Source organism: Martes martes (assembly GCF_963455335.1).
Source record: "Martes martes genome assembly, chromosome: 5".
Classification (NCBI taxonomy): Eukaryota; Metazoa; Chordata; class Mammalia; order Carnivora; family Mustelidae; genus Martes; species Martes martes.
In genome coordinates, this window is record NC_137892.1 from 33899832 (window position 1) to 33918112 (window position 18281).

The following is an 18281-nucleotide window of genomic DNA, read 5'->3' on the forward strand; positions in this document are numbered from 1 at the left end:
CGTTGTGAATAACCAGGCATGGGTTTATTTAGAAAATATATACACATACATAGTTTGAAACTTTTCTATTTGAAAATATTCCTGGATTTGTCTACCTGTTTATTAATTTGTCAGAAGATTCAGACAGAAGGAAATGAGGCAAAAGGGTTAAACACTCTCGCTCTCTCTGAGGTGATCGGTAATAAGAGAGGACTAATAATCAGTCTAAAGAGATGAGAAGAGAAGCAGACCTGGGCTTACTCTTGGGCTAGTCGCCCAGGGCTTCCGTTCCCATGATGTTCACCTTTGCTCAGTGCTCCTTCCGTAGGCGTTATTGGCGCTGGGCATTGGGCTTTCTACTATGTTCCTTCCTCTCCTAGCGGTGGTGGCGGGGGAACGGCCCTAGTTTAGTATAGGTCCCATCATTTACATTATAAATTAGTAGTACCTGCTGAAAACAATACCACATTTTTAAAAAGTTTATTAGGAACAATAAAAATATTAAGGTCGGGGCACACATACTGTCTAGAGCACGGATGAATTAACCCCTCCCTCCAGGGCCCCAGGGCTGTCCTACATGGAGCTGCACTGTGGAGAAGCAGCTCCAGCTCATATCTGAACCTGAAACTTTGGGAATCTGCCCTTGGGACTGTTATTAATGGCTATGGCAGAATAGACAATGACCGGCCACTGCCAACCTCCCATGGCACATGGGGTAGGTCATGGGAACTGGTTTTGTCCCATTCATTGTAGCTGGTGACGTTTTCTGTAGACTCCAAACAGCTTTCCTAAAGCTTGGATTCTGAATATTGCTCCAACATGAACTTACCTTTAGGGCACATAGATATCAGACTTACCTTTCCATTTCAGGATTCCAAAATAGGAATAAATTCAGATACTGATTCCAAGTCGAATTTCTTACTATGATAGTTTTAGAAGCTCTTTGTTGAAACCACCATTCTCTCTGTCCAAGGAGTATTCATTAATGTTTATTTTTCCTGATGAGTTGTCAAACATGCCTCCAAATGTTCTGAAGAGTATGTCTCTTCCAGTGGACCCTTAACTTACACTGACCTTTTTTTTCTAAAGATTTTCTTTATTTGAAAGAGAGTGAGAGCGCATGTGTCTACACATGTGCATGAGTGGGAGGAAGGGCAGAAGGAGAAACAGACTCCCCTCTGAACAGGGAACCAGACATGGGTCTCAGTCCCAGGACCCTGGGATCATGACCGGAGCCGAAGACAGATGCTTAACCGACTGAGGCATCCAGGAGCCCCTGTTTGTTTGTTTGTTTATAGATTTTTATTTTTTTTAAAGATTTTATTTATTTGAGAGAGAGAGGGTGTGAGAGAGAGGGAGATAGCACGAGAAGGGGGAGGGAGATGCAGACTCCCTGCCAAGCAGGGAGCCCCATGCGGGACTCGATCCCAGGACTCCAGGATTATGACCCGAGCCAAAGGCAGTTGCCCAACCAACTGAGCCACCCAGGTGCCTTGGGCACCCCTATTTACACTGACCTTTGAACTGTTTGAGAGTGGGGTGCACATGGCACATGGAAGGCCATGTATCATGGTGGTTTAGAGCTTAAGTCTCTAGAGCTGGACTGCTGGGTTTCAAAGCTGGTCCCCTCACTCATGGTCTATGGGACCTTGGGAAAGGCCCATTTTTCTTACTTTTAAAAATAGGGATAATATTAGTATCTGTAGGGTTATTTTGAAAATTATGTAAGTAAATAAAGTGCGTGGGATAGCACCTGACACATAGTAAGTGCTCAATAAATATTAGCTTTTAATAGTATTACAGACTCACCCTATGATTAAAAAACTATAAGTGCTTAGTGGTGATTACACTTTGCATCAAAGGACTTGAACTCTGGACATATTTCTGCAAGATGCCAGTCTGAAGACGCACCTGCATGTCACAGAGTTAATTGAATGAGGACTTTGGGCGTCCCCTTGCTGGTCTCCTCTGTACTTCCCAGAGTGAGGCATACACCACTTGAAAACAGTCACCATCAGTGCTCACATGTCACCCCTGCAGGCTTATCAGCCTGTGTCCTGAGAATGGGATCCAGACTTTCCTTCCTGGGTGGGCCTGGCTACTTATCTTTATTTGGATCATGATTTCCAACATTGTGTCTGCTGGGGGCTCCCTCTGCTGGTATGTCTAGCATGGATGCAGATATGTGGAATAGTAGCTTTTAAACAGTTTTAGGCTTTTAGAGATGTTTGTATAAAAAAAAAATTGAAAACTTTTTTTTAAACATGTAATAGAAATAACATCTGTATTACTCTTTTTTTGCTGTTTGCATTATGAGTTGGAATATTTTTGCTTTGATTTAGAATGGGGGCTGTCATGGCATGCCAAAAACAGTAATTTTTTCATGATAGTTAATCAGGGATTGATTATTAGGTCTTACATACCAATATATACTGCTAAATATTTTAGAATCCTATTTCAGCAGTCTAAAGAATATCCATGATATGGGGACTTAGTTAACTCTTAAAATTTCAAAAGGGCCCCTTTTCAAGTGGTGTCATATCCAAGACCCTCTTAGATGCTCTTATGTTGAGGGCTTAGTACATGTCAGGGAATAATACCTTAGATTTATTGGGTGATTCATTATTTATTTAGAATTATAATTTATTAGTAAAATGCACCATGATGTCCCTAAAGTTGCACTTTTAAAGTAACTTTTCGGCTTCTGTGTGGCTTTTTGTTTGTTTGTTTTTCACCACTCTTTTCTTCCATCTTTCCTTACTGCTCTTTGCTACTAGGCTCAAACAGCATAAATCGGGTAACAGCAAACATGGACAATGGAGAAAATGAAGGAACGACTAAAATTATTGCACCTTCACCAATAAAAAGGTCAGTCGGTTAAGTGAAAGAACACACAGCGGTATGCTGTCAGAAAAAAGCTTTTTCCTGTTGGCAAGGGAAGAATCTTTTTACTTTGATAGTTCAGACTTTTGGTTGAAATAGTGCGTGAGCCGAAGAAGCGTTTAAAATGCCAGCGGAGTATAAACGGCAGGACCTGCCTCTCTCGTCTGGAGGAAGTGCTTCTGCTGCCACAGCATGGTGAACTCACAGACAGTCTGTGGTCCCATTCTCGGCAGCAGAGGGACAGTTCCACGTGATTTTTAAAATGGCATGCTATAATGGACTGACTCAGAGGGACCTGTGAAATAAAGTCGATGATATTCATGTTTAATGTACTGTGTTCATTACCGCGGTGCACTGAACTGTGGCCCTGGGAAGAGGGCTTACAGCATTTAGAGGCACAGGGCTCCGGAAGTCAGTGATTGCATATGTATGAAGAGGTGTCATGGTCTTCTGCATCAATTTTCCCAGCAGCATTCCCCAGCGGAAAGACCTTCTCTCAATATATTACATGGCTTGTTTCCATGAAAGATCAGCCTTGTTCTCTGTGAAGATACTGTTTCAGCGTCAGTTTTTCCTATCTCCAATTAGGTCCGCGGAACAGCATTTGAGAAGGACAATGAGCCGCTTTCATCAGCTCACTTTGTCTATAGCACTAGCTTCTGAGTCCAAGCAGTCAGAAATACGTGACCCTGACAGACTTCTTTGATCATCTGCTCCGCCTCCTTAGTAAATAATGGCGTCTTCATTCAGTTGGTTTGGGGCTACGTGGAGGAGCACAGTTTATAATTTCCTAGGAAAAGAGTTCTAAGATAGGAGGATTCTCAGAGTTGGGGTGTTTTCCCCAGGGTTTTGCTTACGTTGTCTTTTGTTTAGTTCCGGGACACTCCCTTCGTGGATTCTTTCTGGAATGACAGGGTCTTTGCCTTTTTTGCATGCACTTTAGTTGGCCTAGCTGGCCTCGGTCAGCCTCACAGCTGTGTATAGAGTGTCAGCTTAATCTGTATGTACAGGGTATGCTTATGCTAAATCCAACATAAGAACAGTAATCTGCCATGAAATTCAGATCCCAAGCCTTTTTAGAATGTACAGAAAGAGTTCAGTCCCCTTTACAACTGTATTCTTGCCAATAGGACTGATACCTAAAGTGCTGCCCGATTTTCCCACTCAAGTTCCAGATGAGAAATGGCTTAGGGAGTGAATGCAATTAATTAAATGAATAAATGAATAAAATAAAATAAATAAAGTGAAATTAGGATTTCATTTTTCTCTAACTTTCGCCTGCTCTCCCATTTCCCCTTTCATCTCCCTTCTGAATTTCTCAATCTCCCTTTTTCTTTCTCATTTATTAAACACCCACACTTTGTACTATTAAGTATGTATTGTATTTATTACTTCTCACCTCAAAAGTAAGATTTTGGGGCACTTGATCTTCCAAAGATTACTTAATCAAAAGAATGTATTGGTCAAAAATGAAAACCTACCTACTATATGCTAATATGATGAGTTCAGTGCCTTTGTCAAATACATAATTTTTTAGCTTTATATTAATTCCTGTATGGGTGTAGTCTCCTAGGATACAAGTTTATTTTCCTTTTTTGAAATGACCTTGTCATTTTTTTCCCTCTCTCTTCTTTGTTGACTGTTATAAAGAACCCTGCTGTGGGGGCACCTGGGTGGCTCAGTGGGTTAAGCTGCTGCCTTCAGCTCGGGTCATGATCCTGGGGTCCTGGGATCGAGCCCCACATCGGGCTTTCTGCTCAGCGGGGAGCCTGCTTCCTTCTCTCTCTCTCTCTCTCTCTCTCTCTGCCTGCCTCTCTGCCTACTTGTGATCTCTGTCTGTCAAATAAATAAATAAAGTCTTAAAAAAAAAAAAAACCCTGCTGTGACCGTGTTCGAGGACAACTTATATAGGGGATTCCTCAAAAATACAGGGTTAAATGTGAGTTAGAAATTAAGTAGCTTTATCTTTTCCTGGGGCTGAGACTCTGGGGATGTGAGAGGTGATACATCTCCCCTCCCTCAGTGGAGGCCCAAGGCTTCTGATGAGTCCTTTTCTCTGTATCTCCCCACGTGTGTCTAAAACAATTTGTTGAGATTGAATAACAGCTCAGTTATATTTACATTCTTCGGGCAGAAAGATGATACCAGGTCAGGAAATAGCATTTGGAAGTCCTTCTGATGTGGAAGGATGAGGCCAAGATAGGGCGGAAGCTGGGGGCCGGGAAAGGTCGGTTTGGGTAGCCTGAACTTGTCCACAGCTGACCCACCTGCGCAGATTTAGAGCGAAGTCCAGAGCTGAAAAGAAGGAGCTGGCCTCAGGAGCCCTCATACCCCAGCTTTCCTTCCTTGTCAGCTTTCTTTTCTTGCCTCTACCCTCGCCCTTGCTTCCTGTCCTGCAGGTAAACTTGTCTTCCAAGTTTCCTAACAGTGGATGACCTGGCTTTTGTTGACTTAAAGCAGTCATACTAGGAAAAAAGGAAGAGGGGAGCCCAAAAATACTTGCTGGAGATGTGAATTTTTTTAGGCTGTCACCTCATACCCTTTTTAGAATGAGTCACGGGTGGTATAAAAATGCATTTTAAAACATTTGTTAAACAGTTTCACTGAAGAAGTAAATATGTGAGTTAACTTCCTTTTATTCTCCAGTTAATATATATTCCATGTTTTTTTTTTTTCTTTTTTAAATTAAAGCTTTAAGAAAGCAAAGAATGAAAACAGCCCTGATACCCAAAGAAGCAAATCTCACGCACCATGGGAAGACAACGGCCCCCAGAGGTAAAGAGAATCATTGTTTTTCTAAAGGTGAACAGGAGAAATGGGATTAGCCATCACGTCGCATTAAATAATGGAATCCAGTTAAATAATGGAATCCAACTGCTTTGTGACTGGGTGTTGCTAGCTGTGGACAAGGCAGTCAGATTCCTAAAATCAGCATGACTGAGAACTTTCGAAGTAGAAATCAACAGGATGTATTCTAAGGTGGAATTTTCTCCTGGAAGACAGGAAGGGAAACTAGTGTGTATTAAGACACTACCAGGAATATTGTTATGATGGCTTAGAGTAAGAGAGTATAGTTTTGAACTCTAAATGACATATTAATGATAATCCCCTCTACTGTATAGTTCTTAAAAAACTATACTTGAAAAGTATATTTGAGGACTAATGATCCTAGAAGACCTTTATGCACAAAAATATCCATATATTTAGTTTCTTTCTGTCCACAGCTACCAAACCAGCAACAGACCTGCATTATACCTTACCGGCTTTAGAGTCATGGGGATCCCAGCTACGACAACCCAGGGGTTCAAATCCTAACTGGCTACTTCTTAGCTCCTTTACTTGGGCCACTCAGTTAAACATTCTGTATTTCCACTTTCTTTTCTGTTACGTGGGCCTAATAATTGTAGCTCAGTGCTTGTGGCTGATAAGAAGATTTGCTAGGATAAGGAATATAAAGCTTTTAGCTTAGTGCGTGGCATATAGTAAGTTTGTTGTACATGCAAATTGTTGTTATTACCATCACTTGGGTGTTCATTTCTTACCATCGAAGGCCAGTGACACAAATCCATTCCTGAAAGATAACGACTCTTAAGATCTGATTTGCCAGATCTTACCTCCGTTTTCTTTCAATAAATCTTGTCGGCAAAGAGAACTATGTGCCCATGATCCAGTATATCCCTGAGGGGGCAAATACTTATGTAGCCTGGGGCTGGGCTGTCTGCTCCTCCAGGCCCTCTGCGGGCACTGTTGACCCTTCCTCTTCCCCTGCAGTGGACTCTACCACTCTCCCAATGATCGCATGAAATCCCCGAAGTTCCCCTACACGCGCCGCCGAAACCCCTCCTGTGGGAGCGATGACTCTGTCCAGCCAACGAGGAGGAGGTGAGCTCAACATAGGCCCTCGGTTTTTAATTTGCAACAGAAGCTCTGGGTCCCAGTCACAGGTCTGTCACAAGTTATTCTCATAATATCAGGACTGTCCTCCCAAGGTAACAGAAAGCTTACTTTTTCTTTTTTTTTTTTTTTTTGAGATAAAATGAGTTAGGCATCTTGAAGCTTTCTCTTTGAACAGCCTAAACTTCAGAGAATAATTTCATAAAATACTGGTAGGAAACTTGCTCCCTGTATGGCACTTAAGACTGGTAAGTCAAAAAAAAAAAAAAAAAAGCTTATGTATCTATTTTAACAATGTATATTATATAGTATATATAATATGTAATATATAATATGTATAGCATTACTGATATATTTTTATATATCAAAGATATTGAATGTTCTGATCTGAGAGGATAAAATTATAGATAAATCTTAGCTGAGGCTTAGTACTCTGTTCTCTAGACTATTGTTGCATAAACTTGAGTAAAAGCCCTTTCAAAACACAGGAGAAATGGATCCTGTTATATTTTACCCAACAGGTCAGGTTGTTTCTGTGATTATATTTGAATGTACTTAATTAAAAAAAAAAGTCCATATCTAGAAGTTTTGGACTTTCTAAAAAGCCGGCTGGGCAATGTGACAGGTGCAAGAGAAGAAGACCTAGAAATGACTAACCAGTGAAATTCATTTCATTCCTACTTCACAGAGACTGTTTTACTTTGAGTACCTATATACTGGTATTTTGTAAGTGACTTTTCTAATTATGACAGGTTCATGTCATGTTCTCAGATAACCATCAATATCACCGTGGATCAGGGAAACAGAAGCCTTTCTTTCTTCTCTGCCCTTATTGATACTTACTTGCTGGTTCATCCCTGGTTCATTTCCTTTGGCTTCTTCCATGTTCACCAGCTTTCTCAAGGTTCAGCTTCACCGAAATCCTTTGATGGTTAAGGAGACAAAGTTCAGCAACACTTTCCCCTCGTAGGTCTGAAAAGGGGGAGCTAAATCATGAGCACCGGTGATTAGACAGAACAAAGGGATAATAGTTGACATTTATTATATTTCAAGTTCTGAGCAAAATTGCATGCTATATATTATCTGATCTTCATAATAACTCTGTGGAAAATGGCCTGTATCTTTTAACCAGTAGGCGTTTCCACCAGAGAGGGATTAAAGTGAGAAATTGCATGCAAGTTTGAGTAGCTCTGGAGGAGCTAAAGGCAGGGAGGTGCACCCTGAGATCTGGATGCTGTACCAGTCCTGGGCTGGCAGGACAAAGGCTTTTTCCGCCTTGGAGCTGGCCTTCATGAATCCGTACTTGCTGCTGGCATTGCTATAGGCACTGCTGATGTAGCAAATATTCTTGCTGCCCCTGCCAGAGGGACCACCCCTGTAGCTAATGGTGGGGGCTTCTACTGCTCAGGAGTGCCAGAGTGAATGCCGTAGCTATGTCAGAGGTAAACTTGCCTCCCCTTCTCTCCTGCCTTCAGATCTCACCTGAGTGCCTCTCTAGGTGGAACCCAGGGGGCAAAGGAATCTGAGAAAATGTAGTTTCAGACTTCCAGTCTTAACAAAACAGGGGAGATTATTGATGGGTTGGGATGGGGCTGCGTACCAGTGGAAAGCCCTTGGCCTCGATAAGAAAAGGAGGCTGGGGGATGCAGGTAACTGTCCTGTGTGATTTGAATCCAGATCTGTACATCTGTAAAGAGCAGGGATAATAAATCATCATTTAAATAGAGAAGGGGAAAGATTTCCTGCCCTTCCTGTTAAGGATTGGTTCAACTTGAACAACACTTAAAACCCAGGCAATACCACAGAGAAATACCTTTTTTTTTTTTTTTTTTTTGAGAAATACTTTAAAGTACATTTGTGTGTGTATGTGTGTTTGGGGGGGGGCGGGGCATGGGTAGTGGGAATCACTACATATTTTAAGAATTTGGCACTTCATGATTATTGTTAAATAGGTTTCTGTATTTTCTCGTTCTTCATTACTAGCGTACTTTGACAGCATTCCCTAAGTAATATAATTGTACATGTCGAGCAGATGGTCATTTTGATTTTAGTATACTTGGAAATGAATTTACCAAGTTTTGCTAAAATAGACCAAAATTTACATTAGTTTTTTCCCAAACTGGATTTCCCAAACCCAGTAGTTTTTAGAAGGATGGTGAATACAAGATCACATTTGTATTGTGTGAAGATGAGTCTTAACTGTCCTGTGGAGAAACAGTGGAAGAGAGAAGTAGGGGAAAGAGAGACCTGGGGCTACCATGTGAGTCTGGCAAAGGCTAATGGGAGCTTGAGCCAGGGTGGTGATGTGGAGATTTAAGGAAGTGGTTGGTTTTGAGACCCATTAGGAGGTAAAATCAATAGGGCTGGGAGGTTTGAAATAGTTTGGAGCATATACATTCTGAAATCTAGCCTTAATGGCTTCTATATTGGGACACATTTTTGTGTGTGTTGGCTTCCTGTGAAATACAGTTGAGTAATTGTGGTGAGTGGACACAGGATCCTTTCATTGGCACTGTCCAGGGGAAAGCCTGTTTTGATTTACAGGGAAGAGAATCTTTTTGTCCGAGCAGCCATAGAGCCTTCTGTCTGGTTATGTGTATCACTTGAAAGGTCTTTTATTGGGCATGCGTGTTTTGAGGAGACCAGCCCTTGCTACGTGCCGGCAAAGAAGAGCTAAATCTCATTCTTTGTTCCTTTCCACTGTAAATGCCCTCTGAATGTCCCTGTCCTTGTCAGTCTGGCTTTTTCTTCACAGGTATTTCCTTCGCCCCCGGGGCACAAATCCCTGCATGGCTAGGGTAACTCTGACATTTAAAACAGATTTGTCAGCACCACGAAAAGAATCTCAAGGACTTAAATTTGATAATACAAAATTCTATTTTGTAATGGATGCCAGAATAACGTGTTTTGCAAAAGATACCAAATTTTATATTTTGCCAGTTGTTTGTCATTAGATGGGTACATCTTTGAAATTCTGGCTGAGTTTAGAACACTGGTCCTTAACCTTTTTGGGTGACAGAACTCTGAAAATCTGATGAAAGGTTGGATCATTCATTAGGGGGAGAAAAGTACATAATTAAATAAACATACACACTTTCGTAAGATTTTCATGGTTCATGGAGACCCTGAAGCCTGCTTGTTTAAACATTCCTGTTTTAGAAAAAGCAAGCCAGCCTACTTTCTGGTAGTACAATTTATTTTCACCCCTATGCATCTCTATACTCAGAAATGTTTATTGAGTGCCTACTTTATGCAGGCACTGTGTTAAACAGCACTAGAGAAAGTTTCTGCCCTTTAGGAGTTTACAGTTTGTTGGGGAAGAAATATATGAATCATACAAATGCATGAGTACTTAGACATTTATATATAGAGAGAGTTAAGTGGTGCTTAGGGGAACTAAAAAAAAAAATATTGAAACCTAACATGCACACAGAAAAGTACACATGTCCTAAGAATAACTGCTTGATAACTTTTACCGTTCAAGTACATGTATTACTGGCATCATGATGGGAAGTTTTGCTGTGTTGCTGAGTCAAGGAGGTCAGGGAAAGGTTCTCAGGCTGGATGCTTGAGCTGGAATTTGAGACAAGAAAAGGCAAAGAGAGGTGGAGGAGCTAACATGTGCAGAGGCCTTGGGGTGGAAGGAGTGGGGAACATTCATGAGAAGAATAAATGAGTCCAGAGAGAAGCACCTCATAGGACACCTGAGCCTTGTTGAGGATTTGGATTGTTAGACCCAGTAGTTTTTAGAAGGTTGGTGAATACAAGATCACATTTGTATTGTGTAAAGATGAGCCTTACTGTCCTGTGGAGAAAAGGTGGAGAAGAGAAGTAGGGGAAAGAGAGACATGGGGCTGCCATGTGAGTCCTGGCAAAGGCTAATGGGAGCTTGGGCCAAGGTGGTGATATGGAGATTTAAGGAAGTGGATGGTTTTGAGACTGTTGGGAGGGAAAGTCAATAGGGCTGGGAGGTTGATATGACAGGTGAAGGAGTGACTGATGTCATGGATAAAACCCAGGCTTGAAGTGTGATGCACTGAAGTAATAATCACTGGAACATGACAAGCTTGAAAGGGACAACTGTGAGTGGTTTTTGATCTGTTGCATTTGTGGTGTCTTTGTGAAGAAGTCCAAGTGCAGGAATCACATGGGTTGTTGGATATAAGTCTGGAGCTAGATTGGCTATTGGCTAAAATATAAATTTCGTAAAGATGTAAAGTGAAATATGAAACAGAGGTGAGGTTGTCTAGGTAGATAGAATGCAAAGACCAAGCCAGTGACAGAGCTGGGAGAAACTCCAGCATTTATTCGGCTTGGTTGAGGAGAATTTCCTTCAGAGGAAATTACTTGTAGAGAAAAGAGATGGAGAGATTTTGGCCACAGGAGGGAAAAAAAAATCTAGAGTTAAAATCTGCTTACTAAAGAGCTCCCTTTCTTCTTCATTCCCAGAATGCTAGAAGCCAGATAGGTATCTCCCAAGCAGATCAGAGAATCTCACTATGAGAAAAACAGATACAAGAGAAGAGACATACAGATACGAACTTTTAAAGGATCGTCCAGTGAAATAGTTGAGACTGCCCATATTACTTTGCTCCACACTGCAGTGAAGCCACCAGTTAACATTCTCTGCACCATCCAGAGGGTTCCAGTCCTTTTAGTGCCGAATTCTTAAATACAAAGAGAGAGCCTTAATCACTTGGCATGTGAAGATAGCTTCTGTTTGGAAAGACAGAGACTGAAACAGACAATGAGCAGTGTGTATGTGTGTATGTACTCACAGGAAATAAAGACAATATAAGAAACATGTTATAAAGGGATAGTTGTCTTTTTTTAAAAAAAAAGATTTATTTATTTATTTGAGAGACAGCACGACCTCAGGGGAGGGGCAGAAGGAGAGGGAGAGCAGATTCCCCACTGAGCAAGAAGCCTGTGAGGTGCTCCATCCCAAGACCCTGGGATCATGACCTGAGCTCAAGGCAGACCCTTAACAGACTGAGCCACCCAGGTGCTCCAAATGTATAATTATCCTGAGGGAAAAAAATGGATATCAAAAGAGAAGAATAAGTAGGAATTCTTAGACTTATAATTCCTGCAGCAGAATTTAAAATAATTAGTAGAAGGTTTGGAAGATCAGGAAATCATCTCCAAGGTAGAACCAAAATAAAACAGATATATGGAACATAAGGATAAACAATTATCAAACTTGGATATCAAACATTCGAGTAATGAAATTTCCAAGAAAAAATGCAGAAGAGGAAAGTATTAAAGAAGTAGTACAAGAAAATAGCCGAGACTGAATGATCAAACGTTGTAGAGAGAAGCTAAGGAGCATTTGATATAATACACTGGAAAATTAGATCCAGACCAAGATCTGTCACCATTAAATTTCAAAACATTGTAGGTTAAGGGAGAATTTTTAAAACTTCGAGGAAGGGAGGGATATGAGAGAAAAAAGTTCATACACAAACATTGGCAAATCAGAATGGCGTCATTGGGCTCCTTAACAGCAACGTCAGAGAAAGAAGATAAGCATTGCCTTCAAAATGCTGCGGGGAGGTTCTTTTCAGTTTAGGATTCTAAGCCCAGATAAACTATAAGTACATGAGTCAAAGATATTTTGAGAAATTCCAGGTCTCAAAAAAAAAAAAAAAAAAAAGTACCTGCCACGCAGACTTTCTCTGCTAACAGCTAGAAGGTACATTCCTCCAAAACCAAGACTAGCAGTCATGAGAACTGGAAATATGGGATCCATTTCCAAAGAGGCAGAAGGAATTCCCTGGATGATGGTGAAGGGAGTAATCAAAGTGACATTTGTGCAGCAGTACTAGGGAACAGACCATCCAGGGTTCCAGGGAAGATGTCAGTGGAACTTGTAGATTACCTAAGTATTCTCCCATCTCAGGAGGACTTCTGCAGCTCTGAGTTTGGATGAAGAAATTAGTGATAAAACAAGGAAAACTTGGGGCACCTAGGTGGCTCAATGGGTTGAGCCTCTGCCTTCAGCTCAGGTCATGATCTCAGGATCCTGGGATTGAGCCCCACATTGGATTCTCTCTGCTTAGTGAGGAGCCTACTTCCCCCTCTCTCTGCCTGCCTCTCTACCTACTTGTGATCTCTCTCTCTCTGTCAAATAAATAAATAAAATCTTAAAAAAAAAAAAGGAAAACTAAGCAACTTATAGGTGCATTAGAAAACTGGGCACTTGTTATCTTTAAGAAAAGTGTAAAACCTGTATAAGAATGGAATTTTATTCCTTAAATGCTGTAGAGATCATCTGTGAAAATATATTATTGTGTTTATACTAAGTAAAATTATCGAAAAATTTGGTTTAAGGACAGAGGCCTGTCAACATTATATTGTTTGATATAAATATGTTTGAGAAATGGGGGAATGTCAGCCATGATGATGGCATTAAATAGCCATGTCTGCCCAATCCATGTGAAGGCACATATATTAAAGGGTGAAGAAATGGAGACAAGGGGCTTAGGCACCTCTCTCAAGAAGTTTGACGCTTTCAAAGCGAGAGAAGAGACTGGGGAAAAAATGAAGGGGGATATGGAATCCAGCAGACGTGTGTGTGTGTGTGTGTGTATATATATATAAGATTTTATCTATGTATTTGAGAGTGAGAGAGCATGAGCAGTGGGGAGGGGCAGAGGGAGAGGGAGAAGGAGGCTCCCCATTGAGCAGAGAGCCCCATGCAGGGCTCAATCCCAGGACCCGAAGTTCATGACCTGAGCTGAAGATAGACATTTAACTGATGGAGCTACCCAGGCGCCTCATGCATGTGTGTTCTTAAATAGTAGAAACTTGGTAATGTGAACAGCTCGTGGAAGAATTTTCTATATGGACAAGTTGAATATATCTGAGAGGTAGGAGGGTGGTTACTGAAAGTCATTGAGAAGGTAAGAGGTGATGGGACCCAGATAACACAGGGGGAGCGACTGACCTTAGTTGTAAGGACAGATCTGTAAATAACACAGAAGGAGATGTAGCAAGTGTTATTTCTGGTAACAGGAAGATGAAAGAGTTGCCATCTGATGGCTACTTTTTCTTTGGAAGGAGAAAACAAAGTCGGTGGCTGATGCAGAGGGGCCGGTATATCAGAGGGTTGTGAGGTCAAAAGAGTCGGAAATCGCTTTGCGGAGTGAGAGTACTTAGATCAGAGAAAGGTGGTAGGACGTTGTGGAGTCACATGAAGTTTGTGAACATGGATTTGTAGTATAACTAATGTGCCCTTTTGTGTAACTCCCCCCGGCACCACTCAGCCAGCTGCTGAAGGCTGGCTCAGAGAACCTGAATAGTTTGACTTACCCATGCGTGGGATCTTGCCAGAAATACCGAACCAAAAACAGAGAATTGGAGGAAGTTTTGAGTACAGGCGTACAGGTTATCAAAATGGTGGAAATCTCAGTTGAGTCAGGGAGGAAATGAAGAAAGGCCAAGAGGAGTGGATGGAAATTAGCAAGGTCAATGAATAAACAGTTCTGTTGAGGTCAAAGAAAGGTAGAAGGGGCGTAGTGGAAATAAGCAATAATAATAGTTATTGGTTGCTTCAGTGAGCCAGGTCCTGCTCTGTGCATTTTAAATGTATTAATTCATTTATTCCTCATAGCATAACAATCCTTTGTGGGAGGTTCCATGAAAACAGACACTTAGCCGAGAAGTAATTTGTTACAATCACACACCTTTTCGATGGGGAGGGGATGGGACCCACCTTCAGGTTGTCGGGCTCCAGAGCCTGCATGTTTTGTTGTGTTTTTTTTTAAGATTTTATTTATTTATTTGACACAGAGAGAGAGATCACAAGTAGGCAGAGCAGCAGGCAGAGAGAGAGGAGGAAGCAGGCTCCCCGCCAAGCAGAGATCCTGATGCCGGGCTCGATCCCAGGACCCTGAGATCAAGACCTGAGCTGAAGGCAGAGGCTTAACCCACTGAGCCACCCAGGCGCCCTAGAGTCTGCATGTTTAACCAAGATGCTCCATCAAATCTGTTCAGGAGCATGAACAGGAAGGGGAAGAGATGGTGGCCAGAGACCAACATGTTTGGTGGTGGTTGCAGATGATAAAGTCCCAAGTGTGGCCGTAATGTGGGCTGCTGAGTTACTGTGGAGAGATTATGAGAGAAATGGTCAAGGGCCTTGGAGGCCAGGGTGTTGGGAAGAGCATGCAAGTGAGAGCTGGTGTCAGTCCGATTATGGCAGAACTTAACTTGGCAGATCACAGACGTAGGAACTGAAGACCATCCCATCATTGGGTGAAGCATACCTCACCGACATGCTGTGCACTGTGGCTGGTAGACTGTTTGCAGCCTCCTTGAGCTTGTTGGCTTTTTGAGGCCAGTTGGTGATGTGTTCTACTTCTGAGACTTGGCATATTGTGTGATTTAAATGTTTGTCAAATGAACGAATACAAAACAGATATGCATGAACAGAAGTGAAACTCATTTTGCTGTGCTTTCCTTAGGCAATGGATAATTTTCTATTTTCTTTAATATCTTCATTTATTTGTTTTCTATAGGAAAGCCCATAACAGTGGTGAAGACTCAGATCTAAAACAAAGGAGGAGGTAAAAACATAAAAATGGAAGGAGGGTCGGGGAGAAGGAAGAAGGATCAGCCAGAGTGGGGGTTGTTGTTGTTAGTGACTGCTTTAAGGTCATTATAAAATAATTAACTTGGATATACCAGCTTTGGCTTCCCAGTCTTCCATTCTGTAGGATCCTTAGCAATTTCTCTTTTTACCCTGCTTCTTTGTATCTTAGAGGAACTGTCTTGGTTATCTATTGCTACATTAAAACCACCCCCAAACTTAGTGGCTTAAAGCCACCATAGATATGTTGTGTGTTTCCGTTGATTGAACAGGCTAGTTTTGCTAGTCTCATATGAAGCTGCAGTCAGAGGGCAACTGGGGCGAATATTCAAGAGGCCCCCCCCCACCCCCATTTGATGTCTTGGCAAAATGGTGGGAAGCCTGAGGTTTCTCTCTCTCTTTGTGGTCTCGCCACCTGGCTGGCCTCGGCTTCTTGAGATGGCAGCCAGGAGGAAGCAGGAGCTGCCCGCTCCGTGAACAGATAGATAGTCCGGGACCTGGCAGAGCAGCCCCCCCACGTCATTCTGTTAATAAAGTCCGTCACAGCTCCAGTGCTAATTCGGGGGAGGGGAAATAAACTCTACCTCCATTGATATGGGGCTGGGGTGTGACAGGACTCTGTGCTCATATTTAGTCCACGGCAGGAGCGTAGAGCTTTGCCATGGCGGATTCCGTTGGAAGTGCTTGATTTGTGGTCTTTTTGGGGAGCGTGGTGACATTTGCCCTAAGCTGCTTTCACATGTCTGTAGACTCATTCAGATGTCTGACTGAATCGAGGATCACTGACTGAGGGAGGGATAATAACCACTACTGATGTTTGGATTAGTCATTTTATTGCAAAATTCTATCCGAAGAACCAAAGTGAACCTTTCTGAAATTTTTTATTTGTCATGAATGTGGTTTTTTTTTTTCCTTTGTTCTTCTCATTTTGTCTTCAGGTCACGCTCACGCTGTAACACGAGCAGTGGTAGTGAATCGGAAAATTCTAATAGAGAACACCGGAAAAAGAGAAACAGGTAATATTTGATACTATAGTTGTCTGGAACTCCAAAATCAGGGGTTGCTGGTGGTGGTAGAAGCTGTGTATCCTATTCCTTTTTCCTTTTCTTTTCTTTCCTTTTCTTTTCTTTTTTCTCCCTTCCCTTCCCTTCCTCCTTTCCTCTCTCCTTTCCTTTCTTTTCCTTCCTTCCTTCCTTCCTTCCTTCTTTCTTTCTTTCAAGATTTTTATTTACTTGAGAGAGAGAGAGCACGCGCCTGTGCGCGTGCATGAGCTCACAAGCAGGGGGAATGGCAGGCAGAGGGAGAGGGAGAAGCAGGTTCCCCACTGAGCGGGGAGCCCAATGTAGGGCTCAGTCCCAGGACCCCGAGATCATGACCTGAGTCAAAGGCAGACACTTAACCAACTGAGCCACCCAGGCACCCCTGTGCATCCTATTTCTTAAGTCTGATTTTCTCATATGTGTTTAAGAAGGAATCTGGCACTGTTTTTCTTATCTTTATAATAAGATGATTAAATAAGTTGACAACGAGCGTCCTTTCTTGTTAATTAAAAAAAAAAGATGATCTATATTTAAGTACAACGTGTAGTGACATTGTCTAAGGACGGTAAGAAATGTGACCATTCTAGAGGGATTTCTCCCTGAAGTATCTTTTAACGTGATGTTACTGTATTTTGTCCAGCCAAAACCGAGAGACTTCATGATTCCTAGATCTCATAGTCTCAGCCTCATTTGTGTACATGAAGATATGTGAGAGAGCACCATGCTGGGAGTGAGACGGATTGGGTTGCTGGTTGTCCCAGTTTGTTTCTCTTTCTTTCTTTCTTTCTTTTGTTTTTGTTTTTCAAGATTTTATTGATTTATTTGACAGAGACAGACACAGTGAGAGAGGGAACACAAGTCGGGGGAGTGGGAGAGGGAAAGCAGGCTTTCTGCTGAGCAGAGAGTCCGATGTGGGGCTCCATCCCAGGACCCTGGGATCATGACCTGACCTGAGGGCAGACGCTTAACAACTGAGCCACCCAGGAGCCCCTGGTCATCCCAGTTTCTAACTTAGTCGTTCTCAACCAGGGGCAATTTTGTCTTGCCCCTCCACTCTCTGAGGATCTTTGGCCATGTTTTTTGAGACTCTTGATTGTCACAGTTGTGTAGGTGTTGGGTGGGTATCCTGCAGTGCACAGGTCACCCAAGAAGTATCCGGTCCAAGAGATGTCAGTAGTGCCACTGCTGAGAAACCTGTTCCCACCTGATGTGGAGCGCTGGCTTGCTTGCTTTGTTTTCCTGGGTCGTCTTTTTCCCTTCTGTAAAGTGAGGCAGCCTGAGGAGATAATCTCTGAGGTCCTTCTCCAGTACTTGGAGCCCTGTGCTTGGCACACACTGAATTGGCCTGCCTGATGATAAAGCCTGTGTAACAATAGCCCCGACAGCATTGTGAGAGTGGGTTGTTTTCTTAGGGAAGCTTTCTCTGTGGAGCCTTCCTCGGGGCTGGAGCCACACTAGACAGGAGTGAGATCTCAGTGTGTTAGGACACCTTTCTCAAGGAAATGCTGACAGTTTCTTCCTTTGTAAAAACGCAGGTGTGGAGTGTAACTTTCCCTCAGGTACCCTCTTCCTGCTGTAAAATTCAGCATCTGCACAAACCATACGAAACAAAGCAAAGAAGAAATAACAGATTTTCCTCCTGTTTGCACTTACTGATCAAGCCAGTATCTTAAAACGTCTGTTTCTGTTTTGCTTGTTGTATTCTAAGTCGTGCTCATATATGCTTCGAGTCTCAACTTCTCAGAAGATGGCCTGTTTAACACCATTGTCTCTTGGGGTCAGAAGTGCTCATGGCACCATTCGCTGCTCTTACGAAGCACTATTTGGTTGCCAACAAAGCCTTAAACAGCCCATTTCTGATCCAGTTTCTGATCCACTTTGAATGTTCCTCATAC

The 18281-nt window shown here is 42.3% G+C and overlaps 1 protein-coding gene across 1 annotated transcript in view; it reads left to right on the forward strand.

The window, feature by feature from the left end:
• The window catches only part of EPB41L4A (erythrocyte membrane protein band 4.1 like 4A), a 264629-nt gene that overhangs the window by 209916 nt on the left and 36432 nt on the right, over positions 1-18281 (forward strand). The window contains exons 13-17 of the mRNA XM_080803915.1: positions 2757-2847; positions 5554-5637; positions 6634-6744; positions 15276-15323; positions 16285-16362. Coding sequence (XP_080660041.1) covers positions 2757-2847; positions 5554-5637; positions 6634-6744; positions 15276-15323; positions 16285-16362 — 412 coding nt within the window. The remainder of the gene's footprint in view (positions 1-2756; positions 2848-5553; positions 5638-6633; positions 6745-15275; positions 15324-16284; positions 16363-18281) is intronic.